This window comes from Argentina anserina, chromosome 2 (genome assembly GCF_933775445.1).
Source record: "Argentina anserina chromosome 2, drPotAnse1.1, whole genome shotgun sequence".
Lineage (NCBI taxonomy): Eukaryota > Viridiplantae > Streptophyta > Magnoliopsida > Rosales > Rosaceae > Argentina > Argentina anserina.
Window position 1 is genome coordinate 20,116,774 of NC_065873.1, and position 14,848 is coordinate 20,131,621.

General features: G+C 41.0%; 5 protein-coding genes across 5 annotated transcripts; 3 read left to right on the forward strand and 2 right to left on the reverse strand.

Annotated features, from left to right (window-relative positions):
• Nucleotides 1–125: 125 nt before the first annotated feature.
• LOC126784139 (uncharacterized) lies at nucleotides 126–503 on the reverse strand. The gene has a single exon (XM_050509625.1). It carries the CDS (start codon nucleotides 501–503, stop codon nucleotides 126–128), a length of 378 nt encoding a protein of 125 aa, XP_050365582.1.
• Nucleotides 504–1,584: 1,081 nt separating this feature from the next.
• Nucleotides 1,585–3,921, forward strand: LOC126782735 (homocysteine S-methyltransferase 2). Its single transcript, XM_050508043.1, has 6 exons — nucleotides 1,585–1,847; nucleotides 1,939–2,165; nucleotides 2,290–2,419; nucleotides 2,754–2,957; nucleotides 3,243–3,314; nucleotides 3,435–3,921. The coding sequence occupies exons 1-6, from the start codon at nucleotides 1,620–1,622 to the stop codon at nucleotides 3,591–3,593; spliced, it is 1,020 nt and encodes a 339-aa protein (XP_050364000.1). The 5' UTR covers nucleotides 1,585–1,619; the 3' UTR covers nucleotides 3,594–3,921.
• A 1,213-nt stretch (nucleotides 3,922–5,134) lies between these two features.
• On the reverse strand, nucleotides 5,135–7,198 carry LOC126782604 (uncharacterized). The gene is made up of 3 exons (XM_050507880.1): nucleotides 7,040–7,198; nucleotides 5,787–6,093; nucleotides 5,135–5,713 (listed from the first exon to the last, which is right to left on the reverse strand). The coding sequence occupies exons 2-3, from the start codon at nucleotides 5,857–5,859 to the stop codon at nucleotides 5,271–5,273; spliced, it is 516 nt and encodes a 171-aa protein (XP_050363837.1). The 5' UTR covers nucleotides 5,860–6,093; nucleotides 7,040–7,198; the 3' UTR covers nucleotides 5,135–5,270.
• A 110-nt stretch (nucleotides 7,199–7,308) lies between these two features.
• On the forward strand, nucleotides 7,309–9,512 carry LOC126782603 (uncharacterized). The gene is made up of 7 exons (XM_050507879.1): nucleotides 7,309–7,450; nucleotides 7,945–8,022; nucleotides 8,113–8,226; nucleotides 8,306–8,590; nucleotides 8,685–8,798; nucleotides 9,065–9,137; nucleotides 9,234–9,512. The coding sequence occupies exons 2-7, from the start codon at nucleotides 7,960–7,962 to the stop codon at nucleotides 9,269–9,271; spliced, it is 687 nt and encodes a 228-aa protein (XP_050363836.1). The 5' UTR covers nucleotides 7,309–7,450; nucleotides 7,945–7,959; the 3' UTR covers nucleotides 9,272–9,512.
• A 271-nt stretch (nucleotides 9,513–9,783) lies between these two features.
• Nucleotides 9,784–10,295, forward strand: LOC126784750 (CST complex subunit STN1). Its single transcript, XM_050510248.1, is given in 2 exon segments — nucleotides 9,784–9,871; nucleotides 9,874–10,295. Coding segments are annotated over 2 exon segments (492 nt in total). The 3' UTR covers nucleotides 10,278–10,295.
• The last annotated feature ends 4,553 nt before the right edge of the window (nucleotides 10,296–14,848 follow it).

The following is a 14,848-nucleotide window of genomic DNA, read 5'->3' on the forward strand; positions in this document are numbered from 1 at the left end:
CATCTCTCCCTATCGATTCTGCGTGGCGTGTCACCAAATATCCTAATAATACTATTTCACAGTTCAGACTTACTACTATGACTCTACTAAAAGGAAAAGAAAAAAAAACGATTTTAAATGATTAATTAGAAGCCATGTTGAAATCGGTTGATGGAAGAAGGAGGAGGAGAGGGCTGTGTTCCTGAGTAGTTCATCGACCCATCCCTGGCTCCACCACCGCTGACAAAGCCTCCTCCTCCCGTTCCAGTCAGCTCCGGACTCAGGCTGCTACTTTCTTGTCCAAACCCGCCGCTGTGCGTGACCGGAGCACCAATACAAGTATAGCTATTGTACCCGCTGTTGTTGTTCATGTTGGCCTGAAGATGATCTTGAACACCGGCCGTGGCGCCATAGCTGGCATTCAGATGATGGCCGTACTGGGAACCACTGGTATTGCTACCGCCGAGGACATGACCGACGTAGTAGTCATTGTGGTGTTGATAGTGTGAAGAAGGGTAGGACATGGGGCGTGAAGGAGAAAATAAAAAAAGTGATGTTGAATTTGAAGATTGACTATTGCATTGGCTTTAGATTTTTGGTACATTGGTGATTATGGTGAGGGTAAACGCTAGGAGCATTGAAAGAGTTTCATCATAGAAGAATCCAAGTCCTGACAGAAGCAGGTCAGATAGACCTACTTGCATTGAAACCATTCCAAACAAGCTGGAAGCTCAGGTAAGTTGGTAACGATTAAGTTTCTTCATCTGGTACTTAATGAAGTGTGAGATAATTTTTTTTTACTACGGTGTTGATACTACAAAACTAGACTTGCTTATTGATTCCTGAGAAGTTGAAAAGAAGTAATTATGCGTAAATGTTCGGATGCAAATTAACTCGGATATATGCTTCGACATTGAAGTTATACGTGAAGCTATTGTATGCAGTCGCCACAAGCAAGCGAAGTGGTATGATTCCGGAAGACATAAACTCCTGCCTGTTTCTGTTTCGACACACCTTGAGGACCCTGACCTCACTTTGTTCCACTCAAACATATGAGCAGTGCAGATCAAGAACAAACATCTATAAACCAGTTCAGTGTTACACTGCATTCCCGGAATATGCATATCTCATAACAAAAGGTTCTGCATTTTATGCACCCTTTTCATTCTTAGTCCACTCCAGCTATCAAAGAGTGAACCTTTATATAGTTAAAATGCAATTAGTCATCAGATCATTTTTGTAAGCAGTTTTTATTTTCATTTCTGTTTCTTTTCTCTTATTTCCATGGAATATAATGGGCACTAAAAAAATCATTGTAAAATTAGGAATGCCAGATCAAATGGGGTCTTGTTGTTTAGTCACATCTTATTCAAATAGAAATCTCAACGGACTCGCCAACTTTTATATGGGATTGGGAGGAAATGCTATCATGCTAGGCTTGTGGGAATTTACCGATTGAATTACTCGGTTTCTTATCACATACTTGATGAGACTTGGGAGGCAAATGATATTACGTAACTCTTGAGGGGCCGAATTGATATTGTAGAATAGTTACAAAGAGATTTGACTGCCAGCGAAGCACTTGTGGGTTTAACTAGTGTTCGGTTTCCTCCAAAGCCAACACGACCTGTCAGTTTGGTATGGGCAGCCAAGCGCCGTCGTTGTCAATGAGGGAGTTTCTCCGGCAATCCGGCGGCGTCGCCGTCGTAGACGGTGGTCTGGCGACTGAGCTGGAGCGCCACGGCGCCGACCTCAACGATCCTCTGTGGAGCGCCAAGTGCCTCCTGACTTCGTCTCACCTCATTCGCCAGGTTCATCTTGATTATCTTGAAGCTGGCGCTGATGTCATCATCACAGCTTCTTATCAGGTAAGCCCAGTTTTGAGTGTTCAGATTGTTATCAATTTCGTCATTCACATTTGTTATGGGATTTGAGAGGATTTGATTTTGTGCTGTGCAGGCAACTATTCAGGGTTTTGAGGCAAAAGGGTATTCGACTGAAGATAGTGAATCGCTGCTGAAGAAGAGTGTGGCGATTGCGCGTGAGGCGCGGGATGTCTATTACGGAAAATGTTGTGAGGGGTCTTGTAATGGCAGTGAAGGTAGGATTCTGAATCGTCGGCCGATCATAGTTGCGGCGTCTGTGGGGAGCTATGGTGCCTATTTGGCTGATGGGTCTGAGTACAGGTGAGCTTAGTCTGCTTCTAACTTAACTGCATTGTTGGCAAATCATGAATTGAAGTTTTAAAGAAAGATAGGAAGAAATATGTTGTTAATCGATATGTTTAATTTTGAATTTGCCCTTTGACAGTGGTGATTATGGTGAGGCTATGACACTAGGAGCATTGAAAGAGTTTCATCGCAGAAGGGTCCAAGTCCTAACAGAAGCAGGTCCTGACCTACTTGCATTTGAAACCATTCCAAATAAGCTGGAAGCTCAGGTAATGATCATAAGCTTGTCTATAGATTTTGTGTCTTTTCATCTCAGTATTGGTTGAGGAACTCTACGATGGGCTGCAATTTGTTTCTATGATATTGATTTTTTACAACTAAACTAAGGTAGGTTTACTGGTTCCCCTGGAGTTGGTTTGTTTAGGTGACAAATTTTTCAATAGGTTAAATTCAAAGTGTAAGACAGATTTAAAACCCGGTCAATACAAAGTTACAAACATATGTGAACTAGTATGCTTTCACGATATTCTAATAGAATAGAGCTTAGCACTCCCAATATGGTATTTATTTATGCCCACTTGATCATGTTATGTGTTGTTGCAGGCTTTTGCTGAGCTTCTGGTAGAAGAAGACATAAAGCTTCCTTCATGGTTTTGTTTCAACTCAAAAGATGGAATCAATGTAGTTAGTGGTGATTCTTTCCTCGAATGTGCCTCGATTGCTGAATCCTGTAAGAAAGTTGTTGCTGTGGGGATTAACTGTACTCCTCCTAGATATATTCATGGACTGATTACAACAATCACAAAGGTATGAGTTGGAGAATTTATGTCTGTGATGTGGACATGTGGTATTACTTTGGTCAATTTTCGGATTGTTCAAGTTTGTCTAGATGACCGCTTTTGGTGAATAGCTGTTGTAACAGCAATTTTGTTGCCTGACTTTACACTGTATTACTAAATTTCTTTTACTTCTGACTTCTAACTCACAGAAGTATTCATACCCTTCTTTCCAGTGTTCTGTTCCAACTATATGGAACCATAGCTTTTGGAGTTCCTAGCATCCTAGACTTACTTTCATGTATAATTCCTTCAGGTGGCTACAAAACCAATAGTTATATACCCCAATAGTGGTGAAAGTTATGATGCTGATCGGAAGGAGTGGGTGGTAAGTTTATCTTCAATACATTCATGGTTTTGCTGCAACTCTGCGAGATTCAGACTTTGGAATGTTAAGATGTGGAGTATGTCACAGTACTCTACTAACCTGATTTGTTTCCTACTGCAGCAAAACACTGGGGTTTCAGATGAAGATTTTGTTTCATATGTAAACAAATGGTGTGAGGCTGGAGCTTCTTTGGTGGGAGGTTGTTGCAGAACAACTCCAAACACTATCAGGGCCATCTATAACACTCTTCCAAATCGGTCAACATCTCCACCTAAATAGTAACTCCATTGACTTCAGACTGGAGAGAGATTAATTTTATCATCATCAAGCAAGATTTTGACAAGACTCATACCACGGAAGTCTGACGACAGCTTTTACGGTTTGCAGTTGAGGGGGGAGCCGCCAACGAACCTGCTATAACCTACATTTGTAACGGTTCCTAGCGTGTAATATTTTGCCATTGGGTAGTGGATCTGTACGTGCAGGATGAACATACTTGCTATAACCTATATTAGTAGTGATGCCTAGCGTGTAATATTTTGCCACCGGGTAGTGGATCTCCGCCTGCAGGAATGCCAAATATTCGGGAATTTATGTTCTGTTTGCAGCTATGTGTTTGCTTAATCAGGTTATGTGACATTGTCCAGGTATGATTTGGCTAACGAAGCCGGATCCAACTGGGAAACAAACTCATAATTATATATACAGATGCAAGGTGCTCCTGGAGTCCTGGGGATCGACCCAGAGACAGATCAGTTAAGGCGGAAGATTGAAGCCGCCATCATATACAATACAACCGTAGGTGAACCTGTTGATGATGGCTAAAAATACCTTTAAACGTTTCAAATCATCATCAGGTCGGTCATTAGATGATCTCCCGGAGGTTTTACTGGTTGAAATTCTGTGACGGCTTCCCAGCAATAAACTTATATTCCAATGCAAGCTTGTGTCCAAGCCTTGGTACAACCTCATATCTGCTCCCTTGTTGGCCGCTATCTATGCCTCCAACGTCAATTGCAAAAACCTGTTCTTCTAACAACATTAGTTCTATTCGATCTAGGGGTCCATCCAAACTCTCTCATCTTAACGTCGGATCATCCAGTATTCAAATCAGCTACAAGCAATTTCACTCTTAATTTCCTCCCATGTTATAGCGAAGAGGGAGTTATACTTGAGTTGGATGTGTCGAATTTCATAAATGCTCTCAAGTACCGAATTATTGAACCGGTTGAGGATCTTCAAGGTCCGGACACTGGATTAGTAGGGTTTCTGGGAGTGAGCCAAGGGCGTCTGCAGTTGTGCATGCATGATGAATATCTGTCTGATGATCACGATGAGGTTAAGCAAGTATTTAGAGTTAGAGAGTTGAAACAAGTTGTCAAGGGTAGCCAAGGCAAACTCAAATGGTTAGCCGAACGTGTTACTATATCTTCCAAAGATACTGGGGTTTCGTCTCGACCAGTTACAGACAGTGCTAGGCTTCCACCCAAACAATGAAGACGTCGTGTATTTTGACACGAGGATTTGATCTTTGGACGTGCAACCTCCGTGGAGGAACGTTAGAGAATTTCAGACACTCGAGCGAAGGGATGCGATAGGACATCCAACTACTCGTTCTCTCTGCCGTGGTGGCCGACCCCGGTTCCTAAAACTCTAGACTAGATCAACTGTAGAACTTGAATCAGTTAGCTAGCTATAACCAGTGATAGTAGTCTAAAAGAAAATAGAGTATCAGTGGATGTGTGTTGGAGCCATTCAGATACAAATAGCCATTAAGAATGGAGAAGCTCAAGCTAAAGCAGGGGCTGAAATTAGCAATGAGCATTAAATGAAATATTATCTTGTATATGCATCCTGACTTTGAGTTTAAAGTTTTAAAATATTGTTATTCTAATGAAGAAGCATATCACAATACTCTAAATCTCTAATACAGAAAACAATTAAATTACTTGGTCCCTAAGCATCAAAGCCAGAGTAGACACCATTCTCCCGAAGCAACCTCTTCTCTTCTTCAACATAGTTCTTCCCCCTACTGGCCTGACCGAGGTCCCTCTTCCTCTTCTCCTTTTGCGAAATAGTCTTCTTCTCCTTCTCTTTTTCCTTCTCCTTCTCCTTCTCCTTCCTGGTCAGCACATACTGCAGCTCCTCCCCAGCTGCCAAAGCCTCCCTCGTCTTCCGCCGCTCTTCTTTGCTCTCTTCTTCTTCATTCACCTTTTCATTAGTTTTGGTAAGACTACCACCTTTTGCCTTGCGATCGACTCCTGTGGACCAAGACCAGTCCTTGTCCTTATCGGACTCCTTTGGCGGAGGCACCTTCAGTATAGACGGTCCTCCATTGTAACCATGTTTCCTCAATGCCTCGAAATCTAGAACCTTGCTCTTTGGCTTCCCCGATTTCACTGCCACCAAATCAAAATATAAATTGAAATTCGGATACAATAAACGAATGCAGTGTTCAAAATTCAACCGTACCTTGTGATGGTTCAGATTCCTCATCCGATGAGGAATCGTCCTCATCATCACTCCATGGCATTGCCCTCTTCATCTTTCAATTTAATTGGAATTTAGGACTTCAGGAATTGGGAACTCCAAATTTCAGCAGGAGGGTTTACTGGTTTAGGCTTGACTCTAATAGGTAGTCTTCCAGAGAGCTCCTGCAGTTTTTCTAATTTGAACGAATGACTTCACTAAGTTCAGACGTTTCATTTGTTGGGTCATCTGCTGTCAATGCTTCATCTCTGTTAGAAGTTTATTGGTTTCTGGATGCCACCGGCTGCCACTGAAAAATTGGGTAGTAATATTAGGAAAAAAAGGAAATGAAGCTGTAGATGACATACATATTCAAAACAGTAATGTATTGTCAAACACTGAAATTCAAAGGACAACAATGAGGGACGCTGAGATTGCACACAATTTAGGGTACATATTAGGGTTTCAGAGACGCTAAGCGCCAAAAATTAGATGAAGGTATGGTCAAGTTTCCTGCTCAATTTGAAAGCTAGTTTGATAAAAACCAGATTCTAACTAAGATTTGCAGCTCTTGCTTGTATATATAAGCAGATACACATGCATATAGAATAGCAATTCCCATTTCTCTGATACAAACTCGTAATCAGATGAAATATAACAAGTGCAACAACAAATCAGATTAACTAAGCATATTCATAGCTCTTCATCAACATAATGGTCTCAAACTATTAAAAGGTATTTGGAAGTTGAGGTCATAGCTAAGCCAGATGCGCAAGAAAGTTAAAGTATATAAGACCATTCTTAAATGAAATAGAACAGCCCCAGATTCAAATTTGATTGCAAACGTGACTGAAGTGCTCCTGGTAACTCTTCAGAAGTGCAAAAGATGCCTGCAAGGTTGTCCATCATATCATTCTAGAGACGAAATTTGATTGATGACTTATAACCTAAAGCATTAGGTAACCTACTCTGCTTGTTTCACTTACTTGTGTTCAATTGGCATGGAAGCCTAACCATGTGTTTCATTTTAGGTGCTGATTGAAAATCCTAAAACAACATTGGAAGCATGCATTCATCGTTGTTACCATAGATCAAGAGTTTGCATAATTGATCCGTGTATTTAACTGAGCAAGCCTATCTCCCTAAAAAACCCAACTACATCATAAGAACCCATAATCTCCTCATCAATATTGAAACCCCCAAATTTAATTTCCACAGAAAAATTAAGCTGCCATTAAACCAAGTAACAAACTTACCTCAACGTCAAGCCAACACCTTTGACTGCACAACTGATGTTCCGATTCGATAGAAGAGCTTTGAGTCTTCAAACACCAATCTCTGTCTTGCAGTTTCCTCCCGAGAAGATGTCAAGAACAGAACTCAGAAAGACCAGAGACAGATGGTTCAGAGTTGAGCTGACAAGAGAGTTAAGCGAGAAGGGGGTAATACTGGAAAAGAATATACACGTGGCAGTTTCGGGTACGGGTTGACGACCCAACTCCGTCGGGCCCAAAACGAATCACTCGGTCGTCAAATACCCTCACACCCTACGAAGTGAGTCTAGTCTCCTTCTTTCGAACGCCGGCGACCTTCACCGAGCTCAGAACGGGGTTCTCCACCACCAGCCTGACATCACCAACTACAACGAAGCTCTCGTAACGGCGGAGGTCAGTTTGATTTCTCTTTACTGCTCTCTCATGGTCATGGCCTGAGCTTGAAATATTTGATGAGTAAGATGGTTGCTTGCTGTGAATGTTTGTTTGGGGTTTACAAGCTTGGTACGATTAGCCGTGAGGCTTTGGAACATGGAATATATCTCGCATAAATGATGCCATCTGAAACCAATACATTACACTAATATTGGGCAGATTCTTGAAAGTTTCACAAAGAGAAAAAACTAAAGCTGCTAATTAAGTTTGATACATAGCTCATAACTGATGTCGAGCGCGTATTATTATTTGAGAAAATTGCACACAAGTGCAGGTGAAATTGAGGGAGAGGACCCGTTATGTTCTTCCCCTAACTAGGTGTATTTGAAATTCACCCAAGGTTGTAACTGGGTTGTGTTGTTTTAGTTAGTAAAAATGGTATTTTGTGTTAGATGCTGGTCTGTGTAAGATTCAATCTTGCTGAAAATCCATCGTTTTCTGGTGAAAATTAGGTCCCATTTTCTGCCATGGAAGTTGAGGCAGGGTCTGTTGATAGTTCCCTTGTTCTGGTGAAGCAAGGAGCTGAAGCCGTAAGTTACTGTAGATTTTGTTATCTCTATCATTATGTGTTAAGCTGCATAGAATTGGGGATATAAGGCTGCTTGTTTATCTATTTTCAGAGAGTTTTTGAGTCAACATTTGTGGGAAGGAAGTCTATTGTGAAGGAACGGTTTTCAAAGAAGTACAGGCATCCTACTTTGGATGCAAAGCTTACACTCAGGCGCCTCAACGCGGTCTGTATTTCTTTGTTCTAGAGTTACATTTCTGTTTATTCCCAGTTGGGTTTTTGTCTGATTCAAAGAATTGGAGCAGGAGGCGAGGTGCATGACGAAAGCAAGACGTCTTGGGGTGTATACACCAGTGCTGTATGCTGTGGACACTATCCTGCATACTCTGACATTTGAATATGTGGAGGGTCCTTCTGTCAAAGATGTATTTCTTGAATTTGGGTTAGGAGGTGGTGGTGTGGCTGCAGAACGTATGGATGATATTGCAATGCAAATTGGTCAGGCTATTGGAAAGCTGCATGATGGTGGCCTGATTCATGGGGACTTGACCACATCCAACCTGCTAATTAGAACTGCTACTAATCAAGTGGTCAGTTGTTTGCTTCATTCATCTTTTGTTCATCAAATATAATGCTTTAGTTGCTTTTACCAACTGGCATCACACTTGCAAGTTTCTTCTCCAGGTTGTTATCGATTTCGGTCTGAGCTTTACATCAACCCTTCCAGAAGACAAAGCTGTGGATTTGTATGTACTGGAACGAGCTTTGCTTTCAATGCATTCTTCATGTGGGAATGTGGTAAGCCAAGCCTGTTCATCAGAAAATGTGTTTATTTAATTTGTATATATATATTGAAGAAAAGGAAAAGCAGACATAATAATTCTATTAAGAGAATGACTTGTAGAATTCAATAAAAGTGTGTCAAATGTTCCTCTTACAGTAGTTGTTAATATGGCATTCTACATCATTACTATATATCAATTTCAGTAGTAGTTGTCAAAACTGTATGCAAATAGTAGGTTGAATGGCTCGAAGCTTATTCTCATCCCTTCATCCTTGTGTAGATGGACCGCATACTTGCTGCATATCGCAAATCCTCAAAGCAGTGGTCATCCACGTTTAACAAATTAGCTCAAGGTGTATTTTTCACCCTCTATTCACTCCTTCCAATTCATGTCATTTTTTACGTTTGTCATTCTTTCTAGTTTTCTTACCACTTCACAACTTTCGCAGTGAGACAAAGAGGCCGAAAGCGCACCATGATTGGATAAAATCACTTGAACTCCATCAGTCATCATTTGTATCAGCGAAACCAAAAGAATCGTCCTTTCTGGGTGATATCTGTGTAATGTAGTGATTTAAAATATGAGCATGTCTTGTAACCTACAACTTACCAATTGGAATGTATCTTAAAAACCGGCTACTGCGACTTATCAGAAGAGTATGCAATTGTATTCTAATGAACCTTCAAGTTGTTTATGTTAAATTCTCATCAAATTCTCAGTTGACATACCTGAAGGAATTTCATTTTTAGCCACAACTCATCTGTTCATAGTCGAATTCAAACCAATCAACTCTGATAGAGTTTTGCTAGATTCTAGTGTAATTTTCAGCTGAAACAAGTTGATCAATTGAGGTGATCAAAACTTCAGAATTACAGCAAGTACAGCAATCAAAATTTGTGACCACGTGACATGCACATGAGTCAAACCCCCAAAGACAGCTTCATAGTTTCACTCTCTCGGTTTGAAACCCCAAGTCACAATTTACAGTCTTGTCTGTAATGGATCATCAACCCCTCCTTTACGACACCCACGTAAAGCTCTTAGCTTTCGACCTCCTCACTCTCACCCAAATCGACCCCACCTCCTTTCCCGCAACGGCGTCCTCCTCTCACGCGCCGAGACCGTCGGCACCGTCACCTCTCGCGACCTCAAACCCGGCAAGTTCCTCCGCTTCACCATCGACGACGGCACCGCCGTCCTCAGCTGCATTCTCTGGCTCAACCAACTCACCTCCCCTTACTTCTCCCGACGCAGCCCACCAGATGTTCGACTCATTGCCTCAACCGCCGCCCGTTTCGCCGCTGACGTCGCCCTCGGCGCCGTGGCCAGAGTGCGGGGGGAAATCTCCAGCTTCAGGGGTGAGATGCAGATCACTGTCACGGATGTCGTCATCGAGAGGGACCCCAATGCCAAGATGCTGCATTGGGTTGAGTGCATGAGGTTGGCTCGGAAGGTCTACAATGCCATCCCTACTGCTCCTTCATTCAGATAGTAGTCTTTAGTTAGTTTATTGAAGAAGATTTTCTCTTAGTGGTAATATATATATATATATATATATATTTTTTTTTTGGACAAGCTCTTAGTGTGTAATATTGGGTTATGTGATAGGGTCAATCTCTCTTTAATGGAGTTGAGAAAATTATGTGATGTTCACATGAGTAAATCAAGCACATTTATTGTTTTAGTGACCTATTAATTGATAAAGTTCATTTTGTTGAAACTTGGAACAACTTTTGTTGAAGGTAAGAAACAAATCTACAACCTTATGGTGGTAGGTGGTCGATTTGTTTCACAAAGAAAGAAGAATGCATTGATGAGCATGCCAACATTGAGCATGAATCAAGGAAGAAGATTGACTTTACTTCTATGCATGTTACATGCAAATGCATGAATTGCACAAAGATGTTTGCCTATATAAAAGCATGAGAAGTGGTGTAATAATCATAGAAGAACAATAAGAGAGACATCATCTTGTGTGTGATCAAGAGTGAGAGATAGAGAGAAAACTCCACGTAGAGAGTTTTGTGTGTGTAGCAAAATAAAGTGTGTGAGAGTGTATCACTTCAAGTGTGAGTCTTGAAGTAGTGTTTCTCTCGGTGTAACATTTTTCTGTATAGTGGAGGTTCTTTATTGTTGCTATCCGTGGACGTAGGCACTTTGCCGAACCACGTTAAATCCCGGTGTTCTCTATCATTTTTTATTTTCCGCTTGTGGTTGTGAGTTATTTTTATTTTCATTCTACAGTTCATTCTTCCGCATTCCCTAACAGTGGTATCAGAGCTTCTGATTCTAACTGAGAGCTGCTAGAAAGGAAGGATCACGGAGTACCATGATCAGACTCAACCACTCCAACGGGATTACCTGGAAGCCGAGAATGGAGGATATTCTCTATTGCAAAGATTTGCATGAGCCGATTGAGGGAGACGATGCCAAGCCAAGTGAGATTTCATCAGCAATTTGGATGAAGATGAACCGCAAAGCCATCGGTCATATTCGTGAATGGGTAGACGATAGTGTGTTTCACCATGTTACCAATGAAACAAGCACGCATGAGCTTTGGTTGAAGCTGGAGTCCTTATTTGAAAAAAAAAGACTACTGCCAAGAAAGCTTTTCTCATTAAAGAGCTCGTCAACATGAAGTATCGGAGAGGCATTCGAGTGACCGAGCACCTCAACAACTTTCAGAGTATACTCAATCAATTAACCACAATGAGCATGAAGATTGATGATGAGTTACAAGCGTTGCTGCTGTTCGGGTTGTTACCAGATAACTGAGAGACATTTGTTGTCACTGTAAGTAACTCTGCTCCTAATGGTGTATTATATATGAAAAATATTAAAGATAATATGTTGAACGAAGAAACAAGAAGGAGTTCTTCATCAAGTTCAGAAAATGGTCAATTCTTCGTTGCGGATAGGAGAGGAAGGAGCAAGAGCAAAGGACCCAGAGGTCACGAAAGGAATATAAGCAAATCCAGAACAAGGTTCAACGGAAAGTGTCATCATTGTGGTCTTTCAAGCCACATGAAGAAAAATTGTAACAAATTGAAGCATGAATTCAAAGAAGTGAGAGAAGATGCTACTCATCAACAAAAGGAGGACACAAACTATGTTACTGCTGCGGTGTCTCATGATGAGTGTGAGTTCCTATCACTTAGAGGTAAATGTCTACTAGTAGATAATCCTAGAGTTCAATGGATCGTTGATTCCGGAGCCTCATTTCATGCCACCTCTCACGAGAGTTCTTCACTGCGTACAAAACAGGTGACTTTGGTAAAATGAAGATGGGCAATGACAGCTACTCCAATATTGCTGGGATTGGAGATATTTTCTTGTAGACAGATGTGGGTTGTCAGTTATTGTTGAAAGATGTGAGACATGTTCTTGGTCTACGTCTCAATCTTATGTCAACTGGTGTACTTGATCGACAAGGCTTTCATCATCATGGTGGTGATGGAAAGTGGAAGCTTACCAAGGGATCTCTTGTAGTTGCCAAAGGAAAAATGTGTTGCACATTCTACAAGACCTATGAAAAGATATGCAAGAGTGAGCTAAATGCAGTCGAGGAATCTTCTCCAAGTTTGTGGCATAGATTTCTTGGCCACATGAGTGAGAAATGACTGCAGTTGTTGGCAAAGAAGTCGCTAATTCCTGTTACCAAAGGTACTCACTAGACTCTTGTGATTATTGTTTATATGGCAAGCATAAGAAAATTAGTTTTTCAAAGACTTTCACTAGGAAAGAAAATATTATAGATCTTGTACATTCAGATGTGTGTGGCCCGATGGAAGAAGAAGAATTAGGTATGCATAAGTATTTTGTTACTTATATTGATGATGCTTCACGAAAGGTTTGAGTTTATTTGTTGAAATCCAAATACCAGGTGTTCCAGACATTTACAATTTTCCACACTATGGTGGAAAGGGAGACTGGAAGAAAATTGAAGTGCCTTCGTAGTGATAATGGTGGAGAGTACATAGCGCACAAATTTAGAGATTATTGTGCAAAGAATGGCATCAGACATGAGAAGACAGTTCCTGGCACCCCTCAACATAATGACGTAGCAGAGCGGATGAACCGTACCATTATGGAGAAAGTCAGATGCATGTTGAAGATGGCAAAATTATCAAAAGAATTTTGGGGAGAAGCTGTGAAGACTGCGTGCTACCTAATCAACAGAGCACCGTGTGTACCTTTGGAATTTAAGATTCCAAATGAAGTCTGGACCGGAAAAGATGCATCATACTCACATTTGAGAGTATTTGGATGTAAAGCATTCGCACTTGTATCCAAGGAGCAGAGGAAAAGCTAGATGACAAGGCAACACCATGCATATTTGTCGGCTATGGTGAAGAAGAGTTTGGCTACCGGTTGTGGAATCTAAAGACTAAGAAATTCATAAGAAGCAGAGATGTGGTGTTCCATGAAGACCAATCTATTGCAAATTTCGACAAAGATGTACTACCAAATGCAACAAGTGATAGTCGCATTTATGATTCATCGTTACAGCATGAATCCAATGTTGGGCTGCAAGGTGATAGAGTTGAAAATGTACCTGACACGGGAGATGCTGAGGTCGAAGATGAAGGGAAGCTTGATCATGGGGAGCAGCATGTGAATAATCACGTAGTTGTTCGTATAAGCACCAGGAGGCAGATTCCATCCACCAAGTATCCATCATCTCAATATATTTTGGTGACTAATGATGGAGATGATCCTTATGAAAATTACATCATTTTGACCAGTGACAGAGAGCCTGAAAGTTACAGGGAAGCAAATATTCATCAAGACCACGACAAATGGAGACTAGCCATGGAGTCTGAGATGGAGTCTTTACTAAAGAACGACACCTATGAGTTGGTGAAGCTTCCTAAAGGCCGAAAAGCACTCAAGAACAAGTGGGTGTTCAAGTTAAAGCGAGATGAGAATGAGAAACTGACAAAGTTCAAGGCTCGTTTAGTTGTCAAAAGATTCATCCAGAAAGAAGGAATTGATTTTGATGAGATTTTCTCACCTGTTGTCAAGATGACTTCGATTAGAGTCATTTTGGGCATGGTTGCGAGCATGGATCTAGAGGTGGAGCAGATAGACGTTAAGACTGCATTTCTTCATGGTGATTTAAATGAAGAAATATATATGGAGCAACCAGAAGGCTTCGAAGTCAATGGAAATGAGCATATGGTTTGCAAGTTGAAGAAAAGCCTATACGGATTGAAGCAAGCACCAAGACAATGGTATAAGAAGTTTGACTCTTTCATGGTGAGTCATGGGTGAAAAAGAACGTCAGCATATCCGTGTGTTTATATTCAACAACCCGCTGGAGGTAATTTTATCATCTTACTACTTTATATAGATGATATGTTAATTGTTGGCAAAGATACTGCTATGATTCAGCAGTTAAAGACAGATTTATCAAAGTCCTTTGATATGAAGGATTTGGGACCAGCCAAGTAGATTTTGGGCATGGAGATTGCCCGTGATCGTGGGGACAAGAAATTGTGGTTATCACAAGAAAAATATATTGAGAAGGTACTAGACTACGGAAGTGTGCAAAGATATTTTGTGGTTGAAGAGATTCCTACATGAATTGGGTCATAACAACAAGAGTTTGTCTTGTATTGTGACAGTCAAAGCGCGATTCACTTGAGCAAAAATTTGAGTTTTCACTCGAGGTCAAAGCACATTGATGTGAGGTATCACTGAATACGTGATGTGCTGGAAGTTAAGGAAATGCTGCTGAAGAAAATTCATACAGACACAAACAGTTCGGATATGATGACGAAGTCTCTACCAAAGGAGAAGTTCGAGTTCTGCAGAAGCGCGTCTGGAATAGCGCATCGCTCCATCTAAGTCGGGAGGGGGAGATTGATATGGTCAATTCCTCCTTAATGGAGGTGAGAAAATTATGTGATGTTCACATGAGTAAATCAAGCACACTTATTGTTTTGGTGACATATTAATTGATGAAGTTCATTTTATTGAAACTTAGAGCAACCTTTGTTGAAGGTAAAAAACAAATCTACAACCTTATGGTGGTAGGTGGTTGATTTGTTTGACAAAAAA